The 25,033-nt window shown below is 36.7% G+C and overlaps 1 protein-coding gene across 1 annotated transcript in view; it reads right to left on the bottom strand.

The window, feature by feature from the left end:
• The window catches only part of LOC139131421 (neurochondrin-like), a 31,867-nt gene extending 7,083 nt beyond the window's left edge, over positions 1–24,784 (bottom strand). Inside the window, exons 1-13 of the mRNA XM_070697455.1 lie at positions 24,557–24,784; positions 18,452–18,551; positions 17,139–17,289; positions 14,490–14,650; positions 13,901–14,028; positions 11,531–11,590; positions 10,949–11,030; positions 10,214–10,386; positions 8,816–9,001; positions 8,026–8,141; positions 6,777–7,026; positions 5,812–5,935; positions 5,101–5,184 (exon numbers count right to left, since the gene is read on the bottom strand). Of these exons, the coding sequence (XP_070553556.1) occupies positions 5,101–5,184; positions 5,812–5,935; positions 6,777–7,026; positions 8,026–8,141; positions 8,816–9,001; positions 10,214–10,386; positions 10,949–11,030; positions 11,531–11,590; positions 13,901–14,028; positions 14,490–14,650; positions 17,139–17,289; positions 18,452–18,551; positions 24,557–24,667 (1,726 nt within the window). The 5' untranslated portion in view covers positions 24,668–24,784. The remainder of the gene's footprint in view (positions 1–5,100; positions 5,185–5,811; positions 5,936–6,776; positions 7,027–8,025; positions 8,142–8,815; positions 9,002–10,213; positions 10,387–10,948; positions 11,031–11,530; positions 11,591–13,900; positions 14,029–14,489; positions 14,651–17,138; positions 17,290–18,451; positions 18,552–24,556) is intronic.
• Positions 24,785–25,033: the final 249 nt, after the last annotated feature.

Here is a 25,033-nt window from a genome sequence, read left to right as displayed (position 1 = left end):
TCCCATCATACCAAATATGAAGGGTGTAGCACTTGTGGTTACTGAGTTATGGACAAATATGTATATTTGAGGTCAAAGGTCATTGAGGTCATGTGACATTTTTTCAAAAAAATTGTATTGGTAAGTTATCCCTACATACCAAAAATCAGACCTCTAGCTCTATTGGCTCGCTCAAAATTAGATATGCAATAATTAATGAGGAACAATATGTGGCGTCATAAGGTGTCCCATCATACCAAATATGAAGGGTGTAGCATTGTGGTTACTGAGTTTTGGACAAATATGTATATTTGAGGTCAAAGGTCACGAGGTCACGTGACATTTTGTCAAAAAAATAGCATTGCTAAGTTATCCGTACATACCAAAAATCAGACCTCTGGCTCTATTGGCTCGCTCAAAATTAGATATGCACATAATTAATGAGGAACAATATGTGGCGTCATAAGGTGTCCCATCATACCAAATATGAAAGGTTTAGCACTTGTGGTTACCGAGTTATGGACAAATATGTATATTTGAGGTCAAAGGTCACGTGACATTTTGTCAAAGCGTCTGAGATATCTGTGTGAACGGATGGACTCACATGGATGGACTAACGGACTGACATGACCCAATCTATGAGCCCCCTTGACTTTATCTGTGGGGACTAAAAACTGTGTCACTGCATCCGTTTTGCAATATGAATACGATGAGAAACTAAATTTTTATTTTTCTTGGCCTTATACATGGGAGTCTATGGACTGCCTTATACATGGGAGTCTATGGACTGCCTTATACATGGGAGTCTATGGACTGCCTTATACATGGGAGTCTATGGACTTCCTTATACATGGGAGTCTATGGACTGCCTTATACATGGGAGTCTATGGACTGCCTTATACATGGGAGTCTATGGAGGTGAAAACTAAAAAGTCCTCTAACACGGCCAAATTTGATCGCATTGTGAACACAAATCTACGTGCATCTGTATGAGGTAGAGTACTATCCTTTTACCAAGTTTGAACGAAATCGCTCCAGGCGTCTCTGAGATATCTGCGTGAACGAAAAAGTCATAAAATATGCAAATGAGCAATTAATTAATAAGCCACACCCACCAAAATCTAATCAGATCTAAGTCTCATCATGATAATACCAAATACCAAATTGCATGACATTGGACCTAAGGGTTCTTAAGTTATGAGTGGAACAAAATCTGTCTACGGACGGACGGACAGACGGACGGACGGACAGACGGACGGACGGACGGACAGACGGACACATACACAGACATTGTGGCGACATAGGACACCTTTGGTGCTTCGCACCACGGTGTCCAAAATAGCGTCAATGACACTGTAGCTCCCATCCTGGACTATTTAGTGTTTGTTCTCTGGTCAGATATTTGAACATGTGTGAAAGGGATAAAGTGCATGAAGTGAAAATACTTAAATGTAATGTACTGGAGACAGTGAAATATGTTTAATGTATTTATTCAGAATATAAAATGGAAAAATACAGAATTAGAAATATCGTATACTGTGATACAACCATTAACTAAACAAGTCATTGACAATGACAGTCCCCACTTGTAATAGGAGTATTAGTCTTGATGGGGCAGGGAAATGTGGTCATTAAGAAGTATCACTGGAGTGTATATGTTGAGATCTATGGGCACATAGGTCTATGTCGTTGTTCCCAATTTGAAACACATGAGGCATGTCTAAGTTATGGTTCTAAATCGGGAAAAAAGATCAGACCTCTAGCAGTATTGGCAAGCCAAGAAATACATATGCGCATAATAAATGAGGTACAAGATGTGACATCTTAAGGTCTAATATCCTATCAAAATTGGAGGGTATAGAACTTGTGGTTACTGAGATATGCATATATATGTATAATCAAGGTCAAAGGTCATTGAGGTTACATGACATTTTGAAAAAAAAATTATATTGCTAATTAATCCTATATGCCAAAAAATCAGACCTCTAGCTCTATTCACTTGCCCAGAATTAGATGTGTGCAAAATTAATGAGGTAAAGCATGTGTTGTCATAAGGTCTCCCATCCTACTAAATACAAAGGACATAGCACTTGTATTACTTATTTATTGACATAAACATATATTTGAGGTCAAAGGTCATCGAGGTCACATGACATTTGGTCAAAAAATTTCTCTTCTATAGTTATCCCTATATACCAAAAATCAGACATCCAGCTCTATTGGCTTGCTCAGAATGAGATATGTGCATAATTAATGAGCTACAATATGTGGCATCATAAGGTGTCCAATCATACCAGATATGAAGGGTGTAGCACTTGTGGTTACTGAGTTATGGACAAATATGTATATTTGAGGTCAAAGGTCACCGAGGTCACATTACATTTGTCAAAAAAAATTCTCTCCTATAGTTATCCCTATATATCAAAAATCAGACCTCAGGCTCTATTGGCTTGCTCAAAATTAGATATGCACATAATTAATGAGGTACAATATGTGGCATCATAAGGTGTCCCATCATACTATACATGAAGGGTGTAGCACTTGTGGTTACTGAGTTATGGACAAATATGTATATTTGAGGTCAAAGGTCACCGAAGTCATGTCACATTTTGTCAAAAAAATTGTATTGCTAGGTTATCCCTATATACCAAATATAAACCAAAACAAACCACCAATTGTATGAAACATGGGCCTAAATACAGACAGACTGACATTCACAGACTGGCACAGAGTGATGACATTGACCCCAAGTGTGCCTTGGCCCATGGAGAGTGATAAAGATATAACAAAAAGCTGAATGTAATGATAAAATAGTTAAGTATAGGCCTACAGACACTGAGGGTGAATATGTTACAGCAATTTGATTAGTTTCTTTTCATTTTCTACTTCTGTGATAATTTTTAAGACAATCAAACTGCAAGGCAGTTTTAATATTTAATTGACATAATTTAATTTAATATTTAATTATTTTATATAATTTAATTGACATACATGTTATCTTTTACAAGCACACAGCAAACTGTTCTTGATTTTTCATTTACAATATTTGACATAGACTGAAATACATAACATGCAACAAATATTTACATTTTGCCCATGCACCAGATACATGGAGAGATTTCAACATGCAATCATTAACTCAGAAACCCTATAGGGAAAAGTAAACATTGTTTTCTTCCAGAACAGCTGGTATATCCACATCTGGAGCAACTTACAAACTTAACCAATTACACAAGGATGATGACACAAGAGATAAAGTTAAACTGTGGTGAACTTGACTATTCCTTTCAAATCCTTACAAAACTTGATTGACATCTTAAACTAAAATACACTGCATGTTTAATGGCACACAAAAATACATCAGGGGTGTACCTTTTGATAAAAGGGGTTGTCTGGAAGATTGATGAGGAACATCTTTTTTATCCGATACACTGTACATTCTTTTTTTCCCACTATCCCACCTTTTCTTTTTGACAAACCTTCTGTGGCTGATTTTTTTATTGACATTTGTTTGGATTTTTTTCAAAATCTGCCAGGACCCCCTCCCCCTCCATCACTCTTTAACATTGAAAAAAACTTTGAATATATTGTTGGAAACCAAACCTGCTAAAATCACCTCAGCTATGTTTTCTCATTATTTTTTACCGCATTTCAACACCAAATACAGTTTACCATTTCAAATGCTTACTGAATCACAACATTATCTTAAACATAGGGCCAATGTCACTGAAGCTACTATAGACATGGATACAAAATTAAGTATTTCCTGACTGTATGAAATCATCTCACTAAGGTCATCCTAGGGACCTGTTAACCAAATATTAAAGCTGTCTGACCAGCGGTTTTGAAAAAAACAAGCGACCCAATAGTCGACAGAGCTCTGCTGTGTTATGTAGAGAGCAACTTTTTGTGACATATGTATTGATGAAGATGGTTGAGATCTTTGATAGCTCATTTCAGGATGGCCTGACCTAAAATGGCAACATTAGCTGCAAAAATACAAATTGATGATTTCATCATAATTATGTATAAAAATGTATACAAAATATCAAAGCTATCACATGAGTAACTTTTGAGAAACAAATATTTTGACCAAAAATGGCAAAAATTGACCCAAAAATACAAAAATTGAAGATTTCATCAAATTTCACTACATCACGCTAGGAGAACCCCCAGGAACCTGTATACCAAATATCAAAGGCATCAGACAAGTAGTTTTTGAGAAACACATTTTTTGACCAAAAATGTCAAAAATTGCACCAAAAATACAAAATTGCAGATTTCATCATATATTCTATAAATCATATTTAGTTTATCTGTAGGAACCTGTATACCAATTATCAAAACTGTCAGACGAGCGGTTTTGATGAAATAAATTTTTGACCAAAAATGACAAAAAAATTCCTTAAAAATACAGATTTGCATATTTCATCACAATTTGAACAAATCCAAATTGGGTTATCCCTAGGGACCTGTATACCAAATATCAAAGCTGTCAGACGAGCGGTTTTGATGAAATAAATTTTTGACCAAAAATGACAAAAAATTCCTTAAAAATACAGATTTGCATATTTCATCACAATTTGAACAAATCCAATTTGGGTTATCCCTAGGGACCTGTATACTAAATATCAAAGCTGTCTGACCAGCGGTTCATGAAGAAGAAGTTTTTACCAAAAACGCCTTTTTGGCACTAATTTGTATATTTTCAACAATATCAAAAAATCAAAAAAAGCACAATTATTTCAGGTCAGCCCAAAGTACTTACATGCTAATTTTTATGTAATCTGCTCAGTGGTTATTGAGATTTTCAATTTTGACTGTTTTACATTTTTTCACTTAATTTGCATATTTTTGGCAATGACAACTTCATTTGAACAAAATCTCATCTACAGCCCATCATCCATGTACACACCAAATATCAAGATGAAATGTGCAGCGGTTTTGGAGTTTTTGATGTTGACGGACAGACATACAGACATACAGACATACAGACATACAGACATACATACATACAGACATTTCCCTAGCCTATAAGAATAGCTTCCATTGCCATATATACATATGGCTATGGGAGCTAAAAACACATTGGTGACCTCTGACCTCAGGTCATGACCTCACCTTCATCATCTGGGTGTTGTCTTAGCATCATAAGTCCCAGCACAGCCATGTTGTAATTTAAAATTGTGTGTTCTGTTTTGTTGACTGAAAAAATAAGACAAACACAAAGTGAACAATCACGTTCTGAACAAAAACCTCAGTATACAATACTCAAACTTCACAACGCATGAATCTACACATTCACATGCACAAACATGCCCAATACCATTACTGCTTTTTCCTACATTATAAACGAATTTTTTCTGGATTTGAAACGACCGGTTTCTATGTACTTTGTATGTATTTAGGGCTCCTTTAGCTGTAACTTTCATGTATTTTCAAGTATTTTGGTTCTGTTTATAAAATTTATTTCTCTATCTACTTCCACAATTGTGTTGATATACCTACATGTAATATTTAATTTGTCAACACAGCCCTATGTGTAAGTTGTCCTACATTGTGATAGAAATCTGAATTTTAGTCCAGACAAGAATTATTGGTAAACCATGTATTGTACACCATCTGTTATGTTGACAAGACTTAATGCTTTGCATTGCAGGGTAATTTGGCAGGAGAAGAAAACAAACTTGTTTTCTAAAACAAAAAATAGCTAATATATAATAAAAAAATACATCAATATGTCAAATACATGATTGTTGCAACTCAACAAGTCCTAGACGTCTACTTGTGCAGGACAGCTGTTCAACATTTTTCTACGGATTCTCCCCTCACCTTGTTTTGGCAGTGACGTCATCAGAAGATTTAACAATTCTCTAAACACTGACTGACTCTTGACAAATTCAGAATCTTGGACAGTGAAATTCATAAATATACCGCAAAGTGTCGTCAAGGCAATCTGTATGAGAGACAAGGAAAAGAAATTAAAATACAGATATATTAAATGGCATTTTGGCAAATTCTCCACACCATAGAAAACACAGGGGTGGCAAATTTCCATAACGATATATAATTTGCATATTCTTTTGTAGGAAAATGCATTCTTTTGTATTATTATTATTATTATTATTAACTATGAATAGAATGCTCCAAAGCAGAGGGCTGCCCCACCCCTCAAAACCCCTTTGCGGAGAACCCTGCTTGAGTTGAATAGTTCATAGAGCAAGATTGATACAGCACTGCACTGAAGTGATAGTTGCCTTACTGTCTGAGAAAGTAAAGCCATTTTTCAAATAACCTGTATCATGATGACTTGTCTAGTCTGTAACCATATGTTTAATTTCGCAAATTAGACAAAAATCCTTGTTTGTCATGAAATCCCTTTGTTGTGACCGTACAACAATGTTCACAAAACATAACAATTTGTTCACAATTTTGAAGGGAAATGTCTGTACTAAGCTCGGTACTAAGGTTATTAAAAATACCTTTGGACTCCAATCTGATTTACTAGTATTTTACAAGGATACCTCACCAAAGCTGTCACACACAGATTCTGTCAATGTGTCATTTTGTTTTATTTTCATTGCATTGAATTGACAAGGTGCAGATAAATATTAACTCTTTGAGATGAGTTTTATTCCTTGTGTTTTTGCTTTGGTTTTGATGATTAGATCTAGCAAAGCAAGATGTGGGGGTATTGTACGAGTTTAATTTGGTAACTTTGTACTATGTAGTCCCTGGTTCAAACCCAAACAGAGCCCTTTTATTGATCATTATAAATTTGGCATTGCAGACTTTACCTCAGAGTTGTACTCAACGTTGTTAGCTGTAAAAAGTAGCCAGTGATAATTAAAATATTCTCCTAGAAGTTCATGTACAGCATTGTCCACCATTATTTTCCGGGATTTCTCCTCCGCAGTGAAATGGCATAGTCCCGGAAGCAGGAACCTCAAGAGGTCAACCGGAATGGGTTCAGAATCGGACTGCGTTCCCAGTTCTGCCGCTTTTTCCTTAGATAATCTCATCTTCAGTTTATAGAAATATTCTTTCCTGCATACAGACACCAGAAAAAATGCATTCAGCTTTCTGAGTGAAAAGACATCCTCAAGTTTTCTTTTAAGGTAGAATGTTCTATGGGGATATTCAGATTCTCATCAGACTTATTTACAATTCTTTTCTGATGTACCACCAGTTGGAGCTCATTTTAAAGCTATCTGAGTGAAAAGAATTTTCACCGCCTTAGTTTTTCAAAAATCAAAAATTTTGTTTTTTTCCCATAGAGTTAACACAGAGACTGTAGCCATTTTGAATTTCAAATATCGATAAATGTTGGGCAATATGTTTCCCACATACAAAACTTTGCACAGTGACCCCTATTTTTATTTTGGATTCACTAAGAGAACAGTTGAAAGTAACATTCTGGACAGTTTGAGCAAAAGTTTCACTCTTTCCGTTTCGAGATGCCTGCTGCCTTTACATGGTTGGACAGCCATAATTCAACAACCATAGCCTGAACTTTGGTAATTTTATCTTATCTTCTCACATTTACTCTTCTGTTATTACAGAAAATTTACAGTCCCTTTTTAAAGAATTGAAAAATTCTAAAACAAACAAAAGTAACAATTATTTGCATTTGCACATGTTTCAAAATTCAAAAATGAAAACAACTGAGTTGACTTTCTGGGAAATTAGAATTCCTGGCGAAGGAGTAATTTTCTTTCTCATTAGAATCATGAGAGACTTTCCTTATAATTCATGGCATGAACAGACGTGTTACTCTTCCATACTGATCAAAGATCTGTCTTTGATGAAAGCCTGTTGATTTTACAGACAAAACATGACATCTGAATTTCTTAGAAACAAGTATGTTGATTTCGTAAATGATTTAGTAGACCCAGTTTTCTAAAGTTTCATTTCATTTGTTTCTTCTGCCTGTTTGATGTCAATATCATTATTGAGTTTTATCTTATCTAATAGCACACATTGGGAAATGGACTGAGAAATACTTTGAGGGTCAAAGGGTGAAGTTCAAAGGTGACGTGTGCTCACCCTATGTCTGTAAGAAAAGGCAAAAGGTTGTAGATTTCTTCTCTTAAAGCTGAAGTCTCCTCTGCCAGCCATGCTCCTAGCACACGTACTGACGCCTGCACCAATGGTTTAGAGTACTGTGTGGAATGATTGTTCAAAGATTAGTTGGAAAAAGACAGAAAAAGACTGGAAATAGAAGAAAATACTTTTTTTTTGTATTTTCTTTAAATTCACTTTGGCAAAAAGATTTGTGTTAACATCATCAAATTATACCTTTGATCATTTGTGCTATCTGCTTTTTTGTCTATTTACATTATATTATGACATCTTTCACACTTTTCAACATAACGTATTGGTGGTACACAAGCTTTTCACGCAAACAAAGGAAAGTTGTTAACTGTTGTGATTCTACCATAGATAATGCATGAGTTGCGGCCAATGAATATTCTCACTGAAAACGACTCGTACCAGTTGATTTGCATATCAAAACAACAGTCATTAATACATGTTGCATGAATAAATGTATAAAGTTTGGGAAAACGACTACTTGATGTAATTATTATTACACTTTAGTTCTGACAAAGCTGGTTTTTTTCAGCTGCTCAGGTTGCACCAACAATGTGGTCGATGGTGGCTACAGAAGGGGAAAAATGTCAAAAATTTCCTTAAAATGCAAATGTTTCCTCCTAAACTTACAAAATGTACTGTATGCAGTATTACCCTATCTGACGATAAAAAATTATCACATATGACAATGCAGTAATGATTCAGTCAATTTTTGAAGTATACAACAGCAACACGATAACCATACCTGAGTCTTGTCATTGGCAATGGAGGTCAGATAATGAGTCACTGCACCAAATGCACCTATCAACGCTGAATGGAGTTGTGTCACTTGCTTGGAGTTCAACTCTAATGACGGCCCACTGGTCATGAAGCTTATTATCAACTCTACCATGTTGTAACAGGAAGATACAACGGCTGATCTTGAGTCTCTCTGTGTGAGGAAGAAAACATGTTGTGCAATCACTTTCCATCTTCAGTATTGCTAGGATTATACTTATACTATGTATCTTTCACCACACTTTAATAGATACCAACCTTCATCGCATCCTCAATTTAAGTCCTCCCCCCCCCCAAAAAAAAAAAAAAAAAAAAAAAATTGAGTGTTGCAAAGTTTCGGGACAGAGAACTAAACACTAATGGCAGCTATCTGGATGGAAGAATGACACAAAATCTTGATCTTTGTCAGGATTAATCATGGTCAAAATGATCAAACTTTTTGGAAAGGTTCAGCTGAATTGGTTGAGCAAAACCAAGAAACGTAAAAAATTTGAAAACACTATTGAGGTGGCTCTAGCTGAAAGTAAACCATCTATATGACTTTTAGACTTGTCTTAATCTTTCCTTTTCCACACTTGTGCTAGTCACTAGTCAGTCATGTCATTGCACCCTCTGGGTGAGTCTGAATCATTAAGGCATTAAGCTAGTATGCACTTCGAAAGTGAAAGACAAAAACTTTTGCTCTAACTTTTCTTAAGGAATCTTTCAAACGTTCTCCTTTAAAATCGAGAATGAAAATCAGAGGTCACTGCAAATTTTCATTCTAGAGAAACAAATTACCCAAGATTTTGCTAATATTTGAAATTCAAAATGGCTGTCATCCCTGTATTAACTCTATGGAGGAATACTATAATTTTAGATTTTCGTAAAACTAAGCCAGTGAGAGTTTTTCTTTCTCCAAGAGCTTCAAAATGAGCCCCCACAAGTGGTAGATCAGAAAAGAATTGTAAAAGCTTGAGAGTCCGAATAGCTGTCCCTGAGGCGCGTTCTACCTTTAGTATATGGGTAAAAACAAATGGCAAGAGTGCTACATCAGAAAACTGTTACAGCAAATCATGTCTTCAATTTCAAAAACATTGAGAAAATGAAGAGGAGGACAGAGGGGGATGAGCTTCCATGGAATTCGAAAGGAGAAGGTTAAAGTGTGATAGGGTTGGTGCAGAGGCAAGTGAGGAATTGAAAGAAAATGCCGTACCTGGTACATGTATAGTCAAAAGTAAATGGGTAGAAAGTTTGGTGCATACAACTAAAAGAAAAATTAGAATCTTCAGTACATGCTTATTATATAATCTGCAAACCTAATATTCAAATAATAGAAATGGGACAAAGCATGTTAAAAAGCACAATAACTTTTGCATACACCTACCTCTTCCTCTTTGGTATGTTCCAAGCCCATCCTGATTTCAACACAGGACAGATGGACTAAGAGAAGTAAGAATTTGGTGTTGGTGTCCGGTGGTGGACCAAATGCCCATCCGATGCCAAAATACTCTATCATCAATGAGGACAACCTGAGAGCAGGGTCCCTCTGTTTGGTACCTGTGGAATAAGAGAGTAGAAACGCCTGCTGATTACAGAGGTTAGCTGTGCTCTGTGAGGACTAGTTAAAGCCATTACTCTGATGTGGTCTGTAGCTGCTGTATCGTCACTCAAACATTCATAATTTCTGAACTTATCCAGATAAATTGGGAATTATAAGACATTTCAGAAGGTGATGTAGAAATGTTTCCAGTATCACATCTCTTGTGTATCAGTGATGCTGCCCCATACAATACCTTACTGCTATATATCTATCAAATCGCCAATAACATCACTTCTACGCATAGCTTCCTCTATGTCTTCCATATCAGACACCACAAAAGTTATCCCCTTTTTAAGTAATTTGCCTTTCAAATCCCATCACAGCGCACTCTTATCAAACAAACTAATATTAATAATGCCACTGCTTCTCATAGGGGCCTGTATTGTCATGGGACTCTATCACAATAAATAAATTTCACTATAAAAAGCAACGTGTAATGAAATGATAATTGTGAAAAAGGATGGTAACTTGTCCCTTGAAAACCCACTGCCCTTACTACTGATGATTTAGTGTGCTCACCGATTTTGCTCCTAAGAATATCAAACAAGCCTTGGTGAATGTAAGCGTCCCATGTTGCATGTGGTAGTGTCTCTATGACTTGCTGGAATAAATCAAATAAAACAAGCGATTAAATTGTGCAAAGTGTAACTGAGTGCACGAAATGTTGTAATTTTAATGTTTGCACAAACACAGATGCCCATCACCACAGTCTCCCGAAAGTTTCTAGTAACTGACTTCATTCAAAACTGCATACAGTCCAATACAAGAAAATAATTTTATACTATGATTTGAGATAAATACAGGCCTCAAAACAGATGTTTTAAACTTTTGACCAAAATATCCCAGAGTACCGGTAAAACCTGAAATCAATCTATTTCATGATCAAGAATAATAAATTAGAGGGTTCGGAATCACCATTTTCAGTACCTTGATATTTGAACTTCAAAATGGCTGCTCCTATACCCTGCATGTATTTCAAACTCCATGAGGAGAAAATAAATTTTGTATCGTCACAAAACAAGATGAACTTGAGTGTCCAAAACACTGTCTTCTGGGTGAATTATGCCTTACTCAAGAACATATTTACTGAGGTGTACTTACCCTTGTGGCTGTTGATAATATTGCAAAAATTGAGTCACACAAAGAAAATTTCTTTTCATCCTGAGGAGAAAATGAAAATATAAAATCCATCTAGTTAAAATGCAACACCACATATTTTCTGAACTATTTTTATTAAAATTCAATTAGCACATGGATTTTATCTGTGGCAGGTAATTAACCCAATATTTTCTTCAAAACATTATTGCTTCTGCATCAGGTACTCCTGGTTACAGTTGTATGTCTTTATTGGTATTAAATTCTTTGAGTGCCTGTTCACCCCCAATTCCCTGTAAACAGGTCCACTACCACCATTGATAACAATGGGATCGGGCCAAACCATGGTGGTGAAAGGGTTGAGTGCCAAAGTCAATTTTTGTCTCCTTTAAAAAATGTAGCGCCAACAAATTATTTGCAGATTTTTCCAAACTTTTGATCAAAAATTGTAGCCCATCAAGAATGATGTCAATTTGGTCCAAAATTGACAAATACATATTTTAAAAATTCATAAAAATTGGTATAATTGTACATGAGAACTTTGGTTGGAAAATTTACAGCACTCAAGGGTTAGTAGACTAAGTTCTCTGAGTTTCTTTACAAGATGATTACAAATTTTACATTTAAATATTATTGATTGTGTTGATAGGGCAAACACTGAGAAAATTAGGGGCTGGACGGAGATTTGATACTCTCGTCGGTGTTCACTACAAGGTCACTGACAGCAACCATGTCTGGCATCGATGCGTCCTTAAAAGTCTAGTAGGGAGTTGTCTACAGGCATTGCACTGTGAAGGTTTGCAAGGGCAGTGCAGTGAGCTGGAGGGTTGAACTTGGCTTGAACATGTGAAGGCGGGAAAGCAACCGTAATGGCTTGTGGAAAGGCAGACTAAGTTGCCTGGTATCAATTGACATTAAAAGTAGTAGCACATGACCCACACTGTTGGCTGAAGGTTACGGTCTTACATAATTATGTTGTGTGCCAGAATTCCATTGATTTACATTTCAAACCAGTCAAGGAAAATGTAAAGCAAATCTGACCTCTCTCATGTATGTTTGCACACACCACAAGTACCCCACTACAATGGACAAAGACCAGGCACCTGGTAAACCTATTTATATCCAACTGTTTGGTTCCATAAAATTGCAAAATTAAGATATCTCGCAAAATTTCAATGCTTACAATCTCTGTCTTTTTACGTGATGATGCAGGACACATCATAAAAGACAGATAGCATATTTGTGGCATAAAATATGGCTGCCTTTGTTTTACAGCCAAATAAACACACAAAAATCTCCACAGCATCATACAACTAAATTTAAAATACATATGATCTGAATGGTCAAGACGCAGGATGTGTCAAATATTTACTTGCTTCCTTTATAAGAAGACTGTCAGGACTACATGCGGCGGATAACTTTTAAGCTTGACATAATTCATGATTTTGTATGTTCTTCAGCCCTAATCCCTGTGTCCATCCCCTGTCATTTCCTTAAAATATCAGGATCCTGATTTGCTTCTATATAGCAACATGCGTGCTACATTTGCTGCTGCAGGTAGAAATTTGGACAAACGTTATCTTATTACAACGGTTAGAGGTGGCATTTGGCATAAAATGTTGATAATCTGATTCACAATGTCTGTGGTATAAAAGTACCATTTTTACAATTCCTGTAAGATTCATTTCCAAACACCTTGTCAATAGTTTTGGACAAATATTTGTTTTTGTATATCAATGATTTATGAACTCTGATGTTCTTGCAAATCAGCCCTACTGTCCATATTTGCCCTTACAAGCACTGCTGTGTAAACCATTGGAAACCAGTATGTCCTCTATATGGCAGACTAACTTGCCACTGATCTCTCTTTGACTCAACAAAATTTGATATTTAGTGCATGAGATGGTATGTGGCTGATCCACCAAAATTTCAAGAAATTCCTAATTGATGCTAGTTCAGAATCTGAAATATCACTAAGTTAAAGGGGCAGGTTTTTTATAAACTCTACCTCAACCCTTTCACCACCATGGTTTGGCCCAAACCCATTGGTATCGATGATGAGTGTGGATCTGTTTACAGGGAATTGGGGGTGAAAAGGTTAAACTAGACACAGCTTTCAAATTAGATTAAAGGACTAACATCATGTAAATATTCAATGTCAAAAAAAACTGATGGGAATACCAGGGATTGAGAGTTGCCGCTTTCAATTTGAAACCATAACACTATGGTTTGATTTCGAAGGTGATTGCATGAGTGATTCGTCCTGAATACAATACAAACTTGTAAAATTGGCACAACATCATGTTTCCACTCCTGTGTCTAGCCATCCATTTTTTGGCTTAGCATGATTTGATTTAAAACGACCACAAAACTTACACTGAAGTCTTTCAGCTTCCTGGAAAGCGATTCAACCAACTGGTTCAGAACTTTGTCATAGTACGTCCATATCTGATGTCCATTTCCGTCTAAAAGCTGGATTAACAATGGAAGGGCCTTTTCATGACCTGGAAAAAAAAAAGAGAGTAATTACATAAAAATGTAAATAATTGCTTTAAAATGTAAAATAGTATTCATATTGATAATCAGACTCTTTTTATATTAGACTGTTGATTCCAATTCTTCAGAGTGTTGAAAATCATAATAATTTACAATATATGGAACTACACATTGACTTGTACAGGCAAAGTAATCAAATGTTGAGAAATTTACACAGTTAGTAAGAATTCAAATCAGAATGTCACAGCGATATCACACACTGATAAAAATTCAGTTGCAGAAATGATGCCATATTCTGACGAGCAAAAATACTTTGAAACATCAGCAAGACTGAAAAAAGATAAAAGATATGCAAGCAGCAGCATGATCTCCTTCCAAAAAAATTTTGAAAATTATGAAAATTTCTGTCCTCGCATTTTCGGTATCTGAATACAGACGTGACATACATTCAGCTGATATGATCTCTCACCGTGGTAACAGTTTTCAGTGCAAGCTTTACACAGTGCCTGCACAGTTGCATGACGTATGAGCTGCTGCTGCCCATCGGGGCTGGCAGCTATTGCATAGAAACACTGGTAGCAGTCGTCCACGGTGCCGTACACACTGCTGTCCAAGTCTTCGCCTCTCAAACTGCAAATAACACAGACACCATAATGATGATATATTTGAAATAAATGGGAAAAAAAGAATGAATAAACATTAAGGCAGGTGAGCTTATACAGAGGTCACACATCACACCATAAATGTTATCTTCTACCAACCCCACCCTAACTACCCCCCCCTCCTCTCAGCAAAAGTTGGCTTCAGCCTATAGTTTATGGGGTCTGATTGCCTCTCCATGCAGTAAACAAGGATGGGAAGTATTGGTCTTTTTCACGTCAGTGATTTTTATAAACACTTCTGTTTTATAGTACATTCACTGTGACCCCCAGCTACTGAATTACATCTCTAGCAAACACATACTTCATTGATGTCATATTTGTCATGGAATATACAGCTTTTAGCTACTACGTAGGTTCGTCCAATACTTTGAGTTTAAGTGCATCATGGTAATCCCTCTCTGGCTAAAGCAATGCTTTATTCCATAATCCATGACTTCCTCTCACATGCTGAGGACTTCTAAATAATTATAGGTGTGATTCCATACAGTATTTGTATAGTGCTGGATATGATTTACAATACAGACGTGCCAGGCTTAATCACAGGCAACAGCCCTACCAGATTTTCAGTTATGAAACTTAACCCTTTGAGCACCAAAGTCTATTTTTTGGTCCCCTTTATAAAATAAACTCTAGTCAATTTTTCTCAGATTTTTGCCAAAATTTTGAGAAACAAGTCATCGTTGATGACACAGTCCCCACTTGTTAATGGGTACTTTGATTACAAGTCCTCAGAGAGGATAGAGTCCTCTTCATTAATTAGGTCTGTGATAAAAATACTTTGATACAGATGGCGCTCAATCGCCAAGAATGAGTTCCATGGTGATGAAAACATTAAACCAATGTAGGCTACCATACTAAAGGTCATTAAATGTGTCAACTAGGAATTAATCAACAGAATGTTGCAAAACATTTTTGCATCCTATCATAACACTGATAGATTATCACTGGTACCATATGAAGTTTGATGCAGTGCTTCTGGACATTCACCCTAAAAACAAAAGTTCATGTAAATGCAAATTGGCAATTATTTCAATTTATTGGATCGTATCACAAAACAAATCAACGTGCATATGTATGACATAGATCAATGTCTTTGTACCAACTTTGAATAAAATCAGTTGAGATATGCCTGAGTTATGGCTCTGTACATGAAAAAATCGTGACAAAATGGCCGCACAGCAGCCATATTGGATCGTATCACAAAACAAATTGACGTGCATATCTATGACATTGGTCAATGTCCTTGTACCAACTTTGAATAAAATCGGTTGAAACATGTCTGAGTTATGGCTCTGTACATGAAAAAAATCGTAATAAAATGGCCGCCTGGCGGCCATATTGGATCGTATCACAAAAAAAATTGAGGTGCATATGTATGACATAGGTCAATGTCCTTGAACCAACTTTGAATAAAATCGGTAGAGATATGCCCGAGTTATGGCTTTGTACATGAAAAAATCGTAACAAAATGGCCGCATGGCAGCCATATTGGATCATATCACAAAACAAATTGACGTACATATCTATGACATTGGTCAATGTCCTTGTACCAACTTTGAATAAAATAGGTAGAAACATGTCTGAGTTGTGGCTCTGTACATGAAAAAATCGTAATAAAATGGCCGCCTGGCGGCCATATTGGATTGTATCACAAAACAAATTGACGTGCATATGTATGACATATGAAGTAATCCTTGTACCAAGTTTGAATGAAATCGCTCCAGGCATCTCTGAGATATCTGCGTGAACGGACGGACGCACGGACGCACGCACGCACGCACGCACGGATGCACACACGGACATGACCAAACCTATACATGTAAGTCCCCCGGACGGTGTCCGTGGGGACTAATAACTGTAGCCAATGAAATGTGATATCCATTCGGTCCAAAATTATCCAAAAATTTCAGAAAAATTCATAAAATTTGGTAAAATTTTGCACTAAAATTTAGGCAGGAGAAAATTAATGAATTTCAGCAACACTTAAATAATATTCAAATTCCATTCAGACAAACACTATGAACATCAAGAGAACTAATTCTTTGTATTACACTAACAGTTTGCAAATTAAATTATACGACTGAAAAAATGTACAAACACTGTACTTTTGCAAAAAGTTCAAAGTATGGGTTGATAATTTTACTGCTACAAACCGCATATTTGTAAATTCAATATGAGTTAATGATTTATCAGTACCTCTGTGGGTTAATGCAGAATTGATCCTTTGATTCAACTGCTTTGTGTAACAAATGCTATTTTCACTTCCAAAAATAAAATGTGCCTTCTAACAATGTGAAGATCTCTGACACTTTGTGTCAATATCACTCTTTTTGGCATGTTTTTCCAAAGCCCTCTACCCACATACGGACATGATTTGAAAAATTTTTCCTGGAGCAAAACATTTATTATTCATCAATATGGGGATCAAACTAGCCTGGAGAAAAACAGTCTCCCACCTCTTGCACGTAGAAATGACCTCGTTGAACATAGGCACTTTGGCGACGGTCTGTGGATGTGTTGCGAGTTCTGGATCCGTGCAGAAGCAGGCCAGGAGTGTCAAACCAATGGAACGGAACATGTTGATGTCACAGCCTTCAGCCACTTCCGCTGAAAAATATAAATGCAAGTCACCAGGCTTTATTCTCACTTTCAATTTTCAGATTTCAAACAAAGTTGTTAATGACATCTTTCTTACTTTCTTTCATTCTTTCTCTGCTGTGGTTGGCTAATACCATCTACATTTGGTTTTGGAAAGTTAAAGTTACCATCTTTTTGACATTCATCAGTTGTTTCTGTTTCCATGGAAAAAAATTGCTGACTCATAATTGCTGAGTCATTGGCCGTTAGCACTCTGTGGGTGGAGGTTATACACATATATATCACGTAAATTGCTGTGATTTTTTTTTTGTACACCACCACACTTACGTGCCAGATTGCACAGTCGGTAACTATATCATAGCTTTGTCAATACTTATGAAGTTTGTGATGTCATACCCTCAGATTATTACTGATAATGTATCTGATTATCCAGCATTGTGGCCAAGGTGTTTTATGCATCTACACATTCACTGGCATTGCTAAAAATACAAAATAATAGCGCTAAAGTACATGTACCCCCTCCTGGCCCATGATGGACTAAAGTAAACTTTGCATTCCATAATGTGCTCCGCTTTACCTCGTACATAATGTCAAGCAAAGTTTCCTTTTTGTCCACTATGGGCTGGGGGCGGTATATTTGTATAAGAAGGATGTGACCTGACATAAGGTAAACATGTTTTTGTACATCAAGATAATGAACAAAAACTCAAATCAGTAGAAGGCTTTGTAAACTGAATGTTGCAATAACAATTAAAACTTTTTGAATTTCATGTTGCCTTACCATTATTGCTAGCATGCATGACAGTTGGGATATTCTAATTTTCTTATATTTAAATGTGGGCACGTCAAGTGCATTTTCAATATTAAAATTTCTGTGATTTTACATTTTGCTAAATTCACAGAGGTTTAAACTCAACGTTTCTTTTCTGAAGAGTTACTGGGCTAGGAACCGGCGACAAGGAAACGAAACAGTCTCTCTTTCACCAATGAACAATCAATCTTCACAAACAACCTACATAACAAACAAATGTCTAAAACACTTGGCATCTACGGTAGTTTTTCACTACATTGATTTCTGTCAGTTGTGTATTCTCAATGGACTGTGCTATTATGGATGTAAAAGAAGTTCATAAGAAAGAAATATTTTCTCCCTCCATAAAAGCGTTCTTACTTGTATTCAGAAGTCTATTCAAGAAAGTGAATCCCACGGCGTCGAATATCTTCCTTCGTGTCTCAGCGTCTGTCGTCTCAGCCTTCACAAGTTTGGTCACCTTCAAGATGGGAATGAGACAATGCTATGAGACACATCTAGGTATGACAGATGCCTGGCGTTCATGTCCCTGGCCACACAGTTTTCTTTTTATTTTTGCTGATGTTAGAGAAGTTACAACGTCATTGCGAAAAAGGTACACATTAAAGGGACAAAGTCGGCCATTTTTTCATGAATTTTGTTTGATATGAGATACTACTCACATTGTTTGACAAGTTGAAAGATACTGAATGAATGAGTGACTGTGCATATATTCGACCCTAGTTTTAAACAATTTAGATAAAACCATGGCGAAAATGAATTAATGGTCATGACCATTAATTCATTTTCGCGATGGTTTCATGTATCGTGTCTAAAACCGGGGTCGAATATATGCATGGTCACCCCTCATTCCGTATCTTTCAATATGTCACACAATATAAGTAGTATCTCGTATCAATCAAAATTAACGAAAAATGGTCGACTTTGTCCCTTTAAGATTCAAAGTGGTCATATTATATTAAAGTTGCAATATGGATCAGAATTGACCTTCATATTTCAAAGATTTAACTTTATAGAAAAATCCACAACAATTTCATTTGCAGATTCGACCATTAACAGGAACACGGGGATGACTGTAATTTGAGTAAATTGATTTAATTACCGAGTAAATTGCTGTTTTGGTACGTACTGTTTGCGAGATTAAAGCACAGAATTTGAAACGTCATTTTTACTATTTGAATATGTACGCATGCGTTTTTGATTCATGGTAACGGTTTATGAAATTGCAACATTGTGTCAACATACCTAGCTAGCCTTCCCATGGGCAAGCGGTCAGGTCTCTGACCGCGCCCTGGGTCTCTGCTGACTGATTCGGCCTTGCAAAAATGGAAGAAATTGGCCAAAAATGTCGGCAAAATAAACACTGTTTGGTCAGATTGAAAGATGGAACCAGAAAATGAGTAGCACGCGACTACTGCACCACGACGAGGAGGCAGACTCTGTCTACAGTTTCTCTCGAAAACACCAACGTCGCCACTGTGTGATGATCAACTTCGCTAGCCAGCGGTGTTTCCTCGGGCAACACCGACCTACCAACACCGTGGCCGTGCGGACCCCACGATTTGTAATGTGAACCGGGCCATAGTCCCCCCGCAAGGAAATAACTTAGATCTGTTAGCATTCATTGATAATCTATATCCTTCAGGTCGAATATGCATTTTTCGGAAACAAAGAAAAACGGCAGTCTCCATCATTACATGTCATGGCATGGTCTCATTTACGACGCGTCGATCGACGCGCTGATATGGCCATGCAAGACCAGACAGAGGGGCTTGACAGTTGCCGACCTTCTGCAGTGGTGGATGATACTGAAGTGGGCAAAGCTTTCAAATAAATATAGCGTGCAGATACCTCGCCTTTTAACATGAAAAATATAACAACATGCAACGGGGAGAGGATTGCGGAAACGCTGTCAGGCACGCGGTGAACACAACCAGATCGGTGTACGTGGTCTGGACGATTGATCGAACGTACACAGTAGGTGCACACGGTGCAGCACTGACATACATGTATATGGGTGAGAAAAATCAATCACACGATCTTTTGTAGAGCTGTACATGTACTTTATCATATCGATATACTTATATTTCTGAAACATTGTGATGCTGTCAAAGTTAGGCAAACGCAAAGTTTACAATGAATTATCATCATGTATGTCAAGTTCTGTCAGCGTAACAACATCGCCCCTCCAACGTGCACTCCAGTGCAACGTCATCACTCTTGGTTGTACTTGTCACGTGCACAGCAGAAAATGCCAATGTTTTTGTTTTGACAGTTTGTTTACAAAACAGCTTTTCTAGGCGGCCGCAACGTATCAAAATGAACGTATTTGTGTGTCGGGATTGGTAAGAGGCTTAGCTAAGAAGAGTACTTCAACATAGTATGGTCTATTTGCTTTAATTTTCGAAAAAAAAATCGACAATTTTGATCCATATTGCAACTTTAAGTGTCAAGACTGGTACTTTTTGCTGAAGTACTAATTCTGGGCTTGAAACACTTATTTTTTGAAAACATGCGTATGATGCACATCAAGTTTTGCATCAACTTGTACTTGCTTCCAAGTGTAGGCATGGCGACCAGCTGATAATTTTTAATTAATTAATATTCCAAGCCACCCTCTTTATCATCCAACAAAGTTCTGCCATTTTGCATTCTTCAGACACTATGACCATATTTGGATCCTCTGAGTGTTTTGCCATTTTTGTAGCAAAGTTTAATTACAAGGCTCTACAGGTACATGTAGCCTCAGGCATGTCAAGCTGCTTTGTTTGGCCTAGGGACTTCACAACGTCAGTAAATTTTTTGTCATTTTCCACAAAATATCAAAAATCTAAAAATTATTCTGCTCTGCTCTATTCTGCTCTGACCAAACAGAGGCTGATATAGAATTTTCTGGTAAAGATCAGAATATATATATTGTATTTATAATTTTTCAACTTACTGTACATTGGTGGTCTGGTTTGTTTACCTGCACCAAGTAAACACAGACATGCATACAGTGTACATTATGTATTGAACCAAAAATGAATTTTCTGCTTTTGATTGATTGCATTGATATGTACATGTATGTACATTGTATCAGACAGAGAAAATGAACGTGGAACCAGCTTTTGCAAAACTGAAACCATTCTGCTCATGTCATTATCGCATCACCATTTTAGATTACATGGGGAATTTGACGAAATTTGAAGAAACTTTAACCTTTCTTAAATAAATTATTAGATAAATATCTATGGATAATCTTATAAGGTGAGCGTTTCTATGGCCAGGGTAAAACAATGAGTGGTTTCGGTTACCCAACATACCATCAGTTTTACTCTCTGGCCCTAAACTTTTTAAATCCATATGTAAACAGAAGTTAAAAACAAACCCAAAAACTCAAATAGTATGTTAATTTTGGCGAAAAATACATATTCATGAGAACTTTAGTGAGCTTTACATATAGATCCATTGTTGTAAACTACAAACATTCAAGCAACATGGCAGCCAACGATGTCTTAACGTGTAATTATTTCATTCCACAAATGCGACCATGGAGACGAAAGAATCTTTGGCTGCTTTCTGGCTGCTGTAACAACAGGAGCAGATGTTTGAACTCATTTTAGAAAAACGTCACCTGGGTTTTCCTTACTGTTCAACTAAATCTGTTTCTGTTTGTTTTGAATGTGCTGGTGAGGTAGTTGAGCCGTGGCCAGAAGTGCTGCACATTGGCCAGGCCATGGAGAACTTCAAAGTAGCATATATTCACTTTAGTTGTGAGCAATTGCGAGAAGATTAAAAGTGACAAAATCTTCAAGAAGTTGTGAGGGAAGCTACCAAGAAAACCATAAATGCATTTAATCATCTTAGGCAATCTGATGTGTTTTACAATAGTTTGATGCCATTTTGGCTTACAGGACATAATATTGATTAACACCACTCATCAGACTAAATTAGGATTTTTGAACTTTTTCACTACATACTATAAAGATATGAAAAGTTGTTGATTTTTTGTGTTTCAGCCCAAATGATCACAAACTTAAGAAAGACAAGGCAAGTCAGTAAAACAGTGAATTTCCAACGACACTACTCCAGTATAGCATACAGGCTCATGGCCATACAGTACCTCTAGAGAATGAAGTTTGAAAAGGATAAATACAATGTAAAAACTTCATCTTATGTTGCAAAATTTTAACACCTTTTGCCAGCTTCTTCGGTCTGAAAAGTGATTTTACTGACTATAAAGATTTATAGCAGTTTCCTAACCCTTGGTCATCCCTCGTTAGAAATATTTTCTCCTCTATGACTTTTTATCCTATCACTCATGCTAGTGGCAGTAGTACAGTTTTCTACTTCTACAGCTGTATTGACGCCATGTGTTCATTTACATGGATGTGATCATATTTACATGAGTGAACAATAATTTCATCTACTAAAACCTTGACTGTGGTCAGTGATGAACAGTTTAATTTTCTGAAGAACTAATTGTGATGACTCAGTTGAGTTTTGATGGCATTCAAATACACATGTACACTTGCCTTGTGCTGTTATATAACAACACTACCCATTTAGAAAATATGATATAAAAGAACTATTCACCGCTTCATTGTTTTGATATAATTGCAAGACTTAAGAATTAGTAGTAAGTAAAAAAAATGGGAAAATAAAAAAATCAAGACCTGTTCTGTAAACCATGTAACCAAAACCACGCAATTAATTTTATTTGGCATGATAATAAATGAATTTTGATAAGAAATCATCCATTGCCAGTAAATTCGATAGGTCAATACGATTAGTTTCGGTTTACATTCCATTGCAAAAATTGATAAGACCCATAAAAGTTCAACTGTTGTGTATGCATGCATAAGCTGACTGGCAAAATAAATATTTCATAATAATATACGTGCAGGGACAAGTCAAAGGAACTTTAATAATATACAACACAATACAATTCATTTCTAAGAACCGATACTGATGCAATACTGTAGTTAATGATTAATTTGTTCCTTGAGAACATAAAAATAACTGATATTAGGGTGACCGGACGAGAGGCCCTCCTATTTCTTAACAATGAGGCTGACACGAAAACTCTGACAGTGAATGCTCAAAATTGAAGGCTTAAAGTGGGGCTCAGTTAGTGATAAGTTGTACAAATTCACCTTAATTATGCAACAGTTGTGCACATTTATGTCTGTGAACGAGGTAATGGCGACAAAATCTTGAAGTTTACGAACACACTTTGTAAACAAACATCAGAGGAAACGCCATCTTTGAAGTTGTCTACTCGCACGCGAATGGCTAAGAAGTTAAGATGAGTGCAAAAATTTCCCAAAAACGTCTTTTTTCTTCCAAGAAACTGCTGACGAAATTTTTGCTTTGAAACGTCTATGACTTTTGACATCGTTTTCCAAGAAGGGAAGGAATGGCCATGCAGGCAAATTGTACCTTAGATATTTTTCTACTTGTTCTGTGCTCTAAAAAGGCTCAGCTATGGAGCGCAAATTAGCGCCCACGGTTTTCCCAAAGCAGGAAGTAAGGTTCGCAATAGTGCCGTACTTGAACAACGTGCTTTGTCACCCGTGTGCACCTGTCTCTGACCAGAAACAATGGCTTGTATCCATGATACAGGAATCACAAAGGTCAGCGTGAGGACAATCTTCCATTTTCTTTCCCTGGACTTATCAACCTATATTCTCACAGAAATAATTTGGAAACTATAAATGCACCTTTCACCGGACTCATTAATGTACAGTTAGTCATCTTTGAGCCATTTTAACCATATTGGGTCCGATTTTTGGTCACACTGTCTCATTATTCCTCATTACAATATTCTCAGGGAAAGAATTTGGAAACTGAGATTTTCCAGAGGCTGCAACATTGTGATTATGCTAATTAGCCAAATTATTTTTTCAGATTTGGACTTTATACCAACACTTCCAACAGGTGCCATCAAGATTTTGGCAAAAGATTTCAGTTTTAAAAATCGGCCGGTCACCCTACTGATATGTAGATCGTCATCAAGATATTGACGAAATAACTTCAATGTATTATTACCTTTTGAATTGTTAACATCGTGTTAAATATATTTGTAGAGTAATATCTACAACACAGTTTTTGAATTTGCTCACTGACCCAGGAGGATGCGATCTCAATGAACGATGTTACTAACAGAATTTCAAGTACGCAGATAAAATAATGACTGCCTGCATTACTCATTCAGACTGTGTAAAAATTACAAGTGACGGACAGTGCACTGTGCAGCTGCAGGGCTGAAACGTGTTTGAGTCTACCGGGACAAAATGAACAACAAAGAAGTGGTAAATGGAAGCAACGTGATCAGTAGATTTTCATGGCAGGAGAAAGCATTTATCGTAGTATCTTTACCCTGTGAGAGTACAATTGTGGTCCTTGTTGCAGAGAACTTACACCTCAACATTCAATCTGAACATCATGCAGCCATTTTCCACCCCCAGTCACTTTACTTACCAGGAGCAAAGCTGCAAAAACTTCTGTGTCACTGTTCGCCGATCGAAGAGCAGCGAGACATATGTCAACATTCGGGACATCGTCTGCGGACGTATCTGCTACACCTGCCATTTTTGCGGCTTCGGATGTTATCAAAATTGCCCAGAACGCGAGAGACAGTGAGCAACGTCACCATGAGCATGAAACTTTCACAACATGTGTGTACGATCTGTAACCTCTGACCTTAGACATTCGCAGGCCATCTGTTCGAATTTCGTTACTCCACAAAACGCCTACTGTAGTCTGCCAAGGAGATTACTTTGTTTTTTTAAATGCCAAATGCCCGCGTAGCGCATAGCACATATTGAGGGGTGATTTACAATCTAGAGTAAAATCCCTTTTATCATGACAAACACAATTACAGAGCAAGAAACGTATTATTAGAGTAATGCTGTGGAAACTTCAGGAATTCCAGATGATTGTATCCCCTCTAAAGCT

The sequence above is a fragment of the Ptychodera flava genome, chromosome 4, assembly GCF_041260155.1.
Source record: "Ptychodera flava strain L36383 chromosome 4, AS_Pfla_20210202, whole genome shotgun sequence".
NCBI classification, from domain to species: Eukaryota; Metazoa; Hemichordata; class Enteropneusta; family Ptychoderidae; genus Ptychodera; species Ptychodera flava.
The sequence above is the reverse complement of the archived record's forward strand: the minus strand, read 5'-3'. Positions and strand labels throughout refer to the sequence as shown.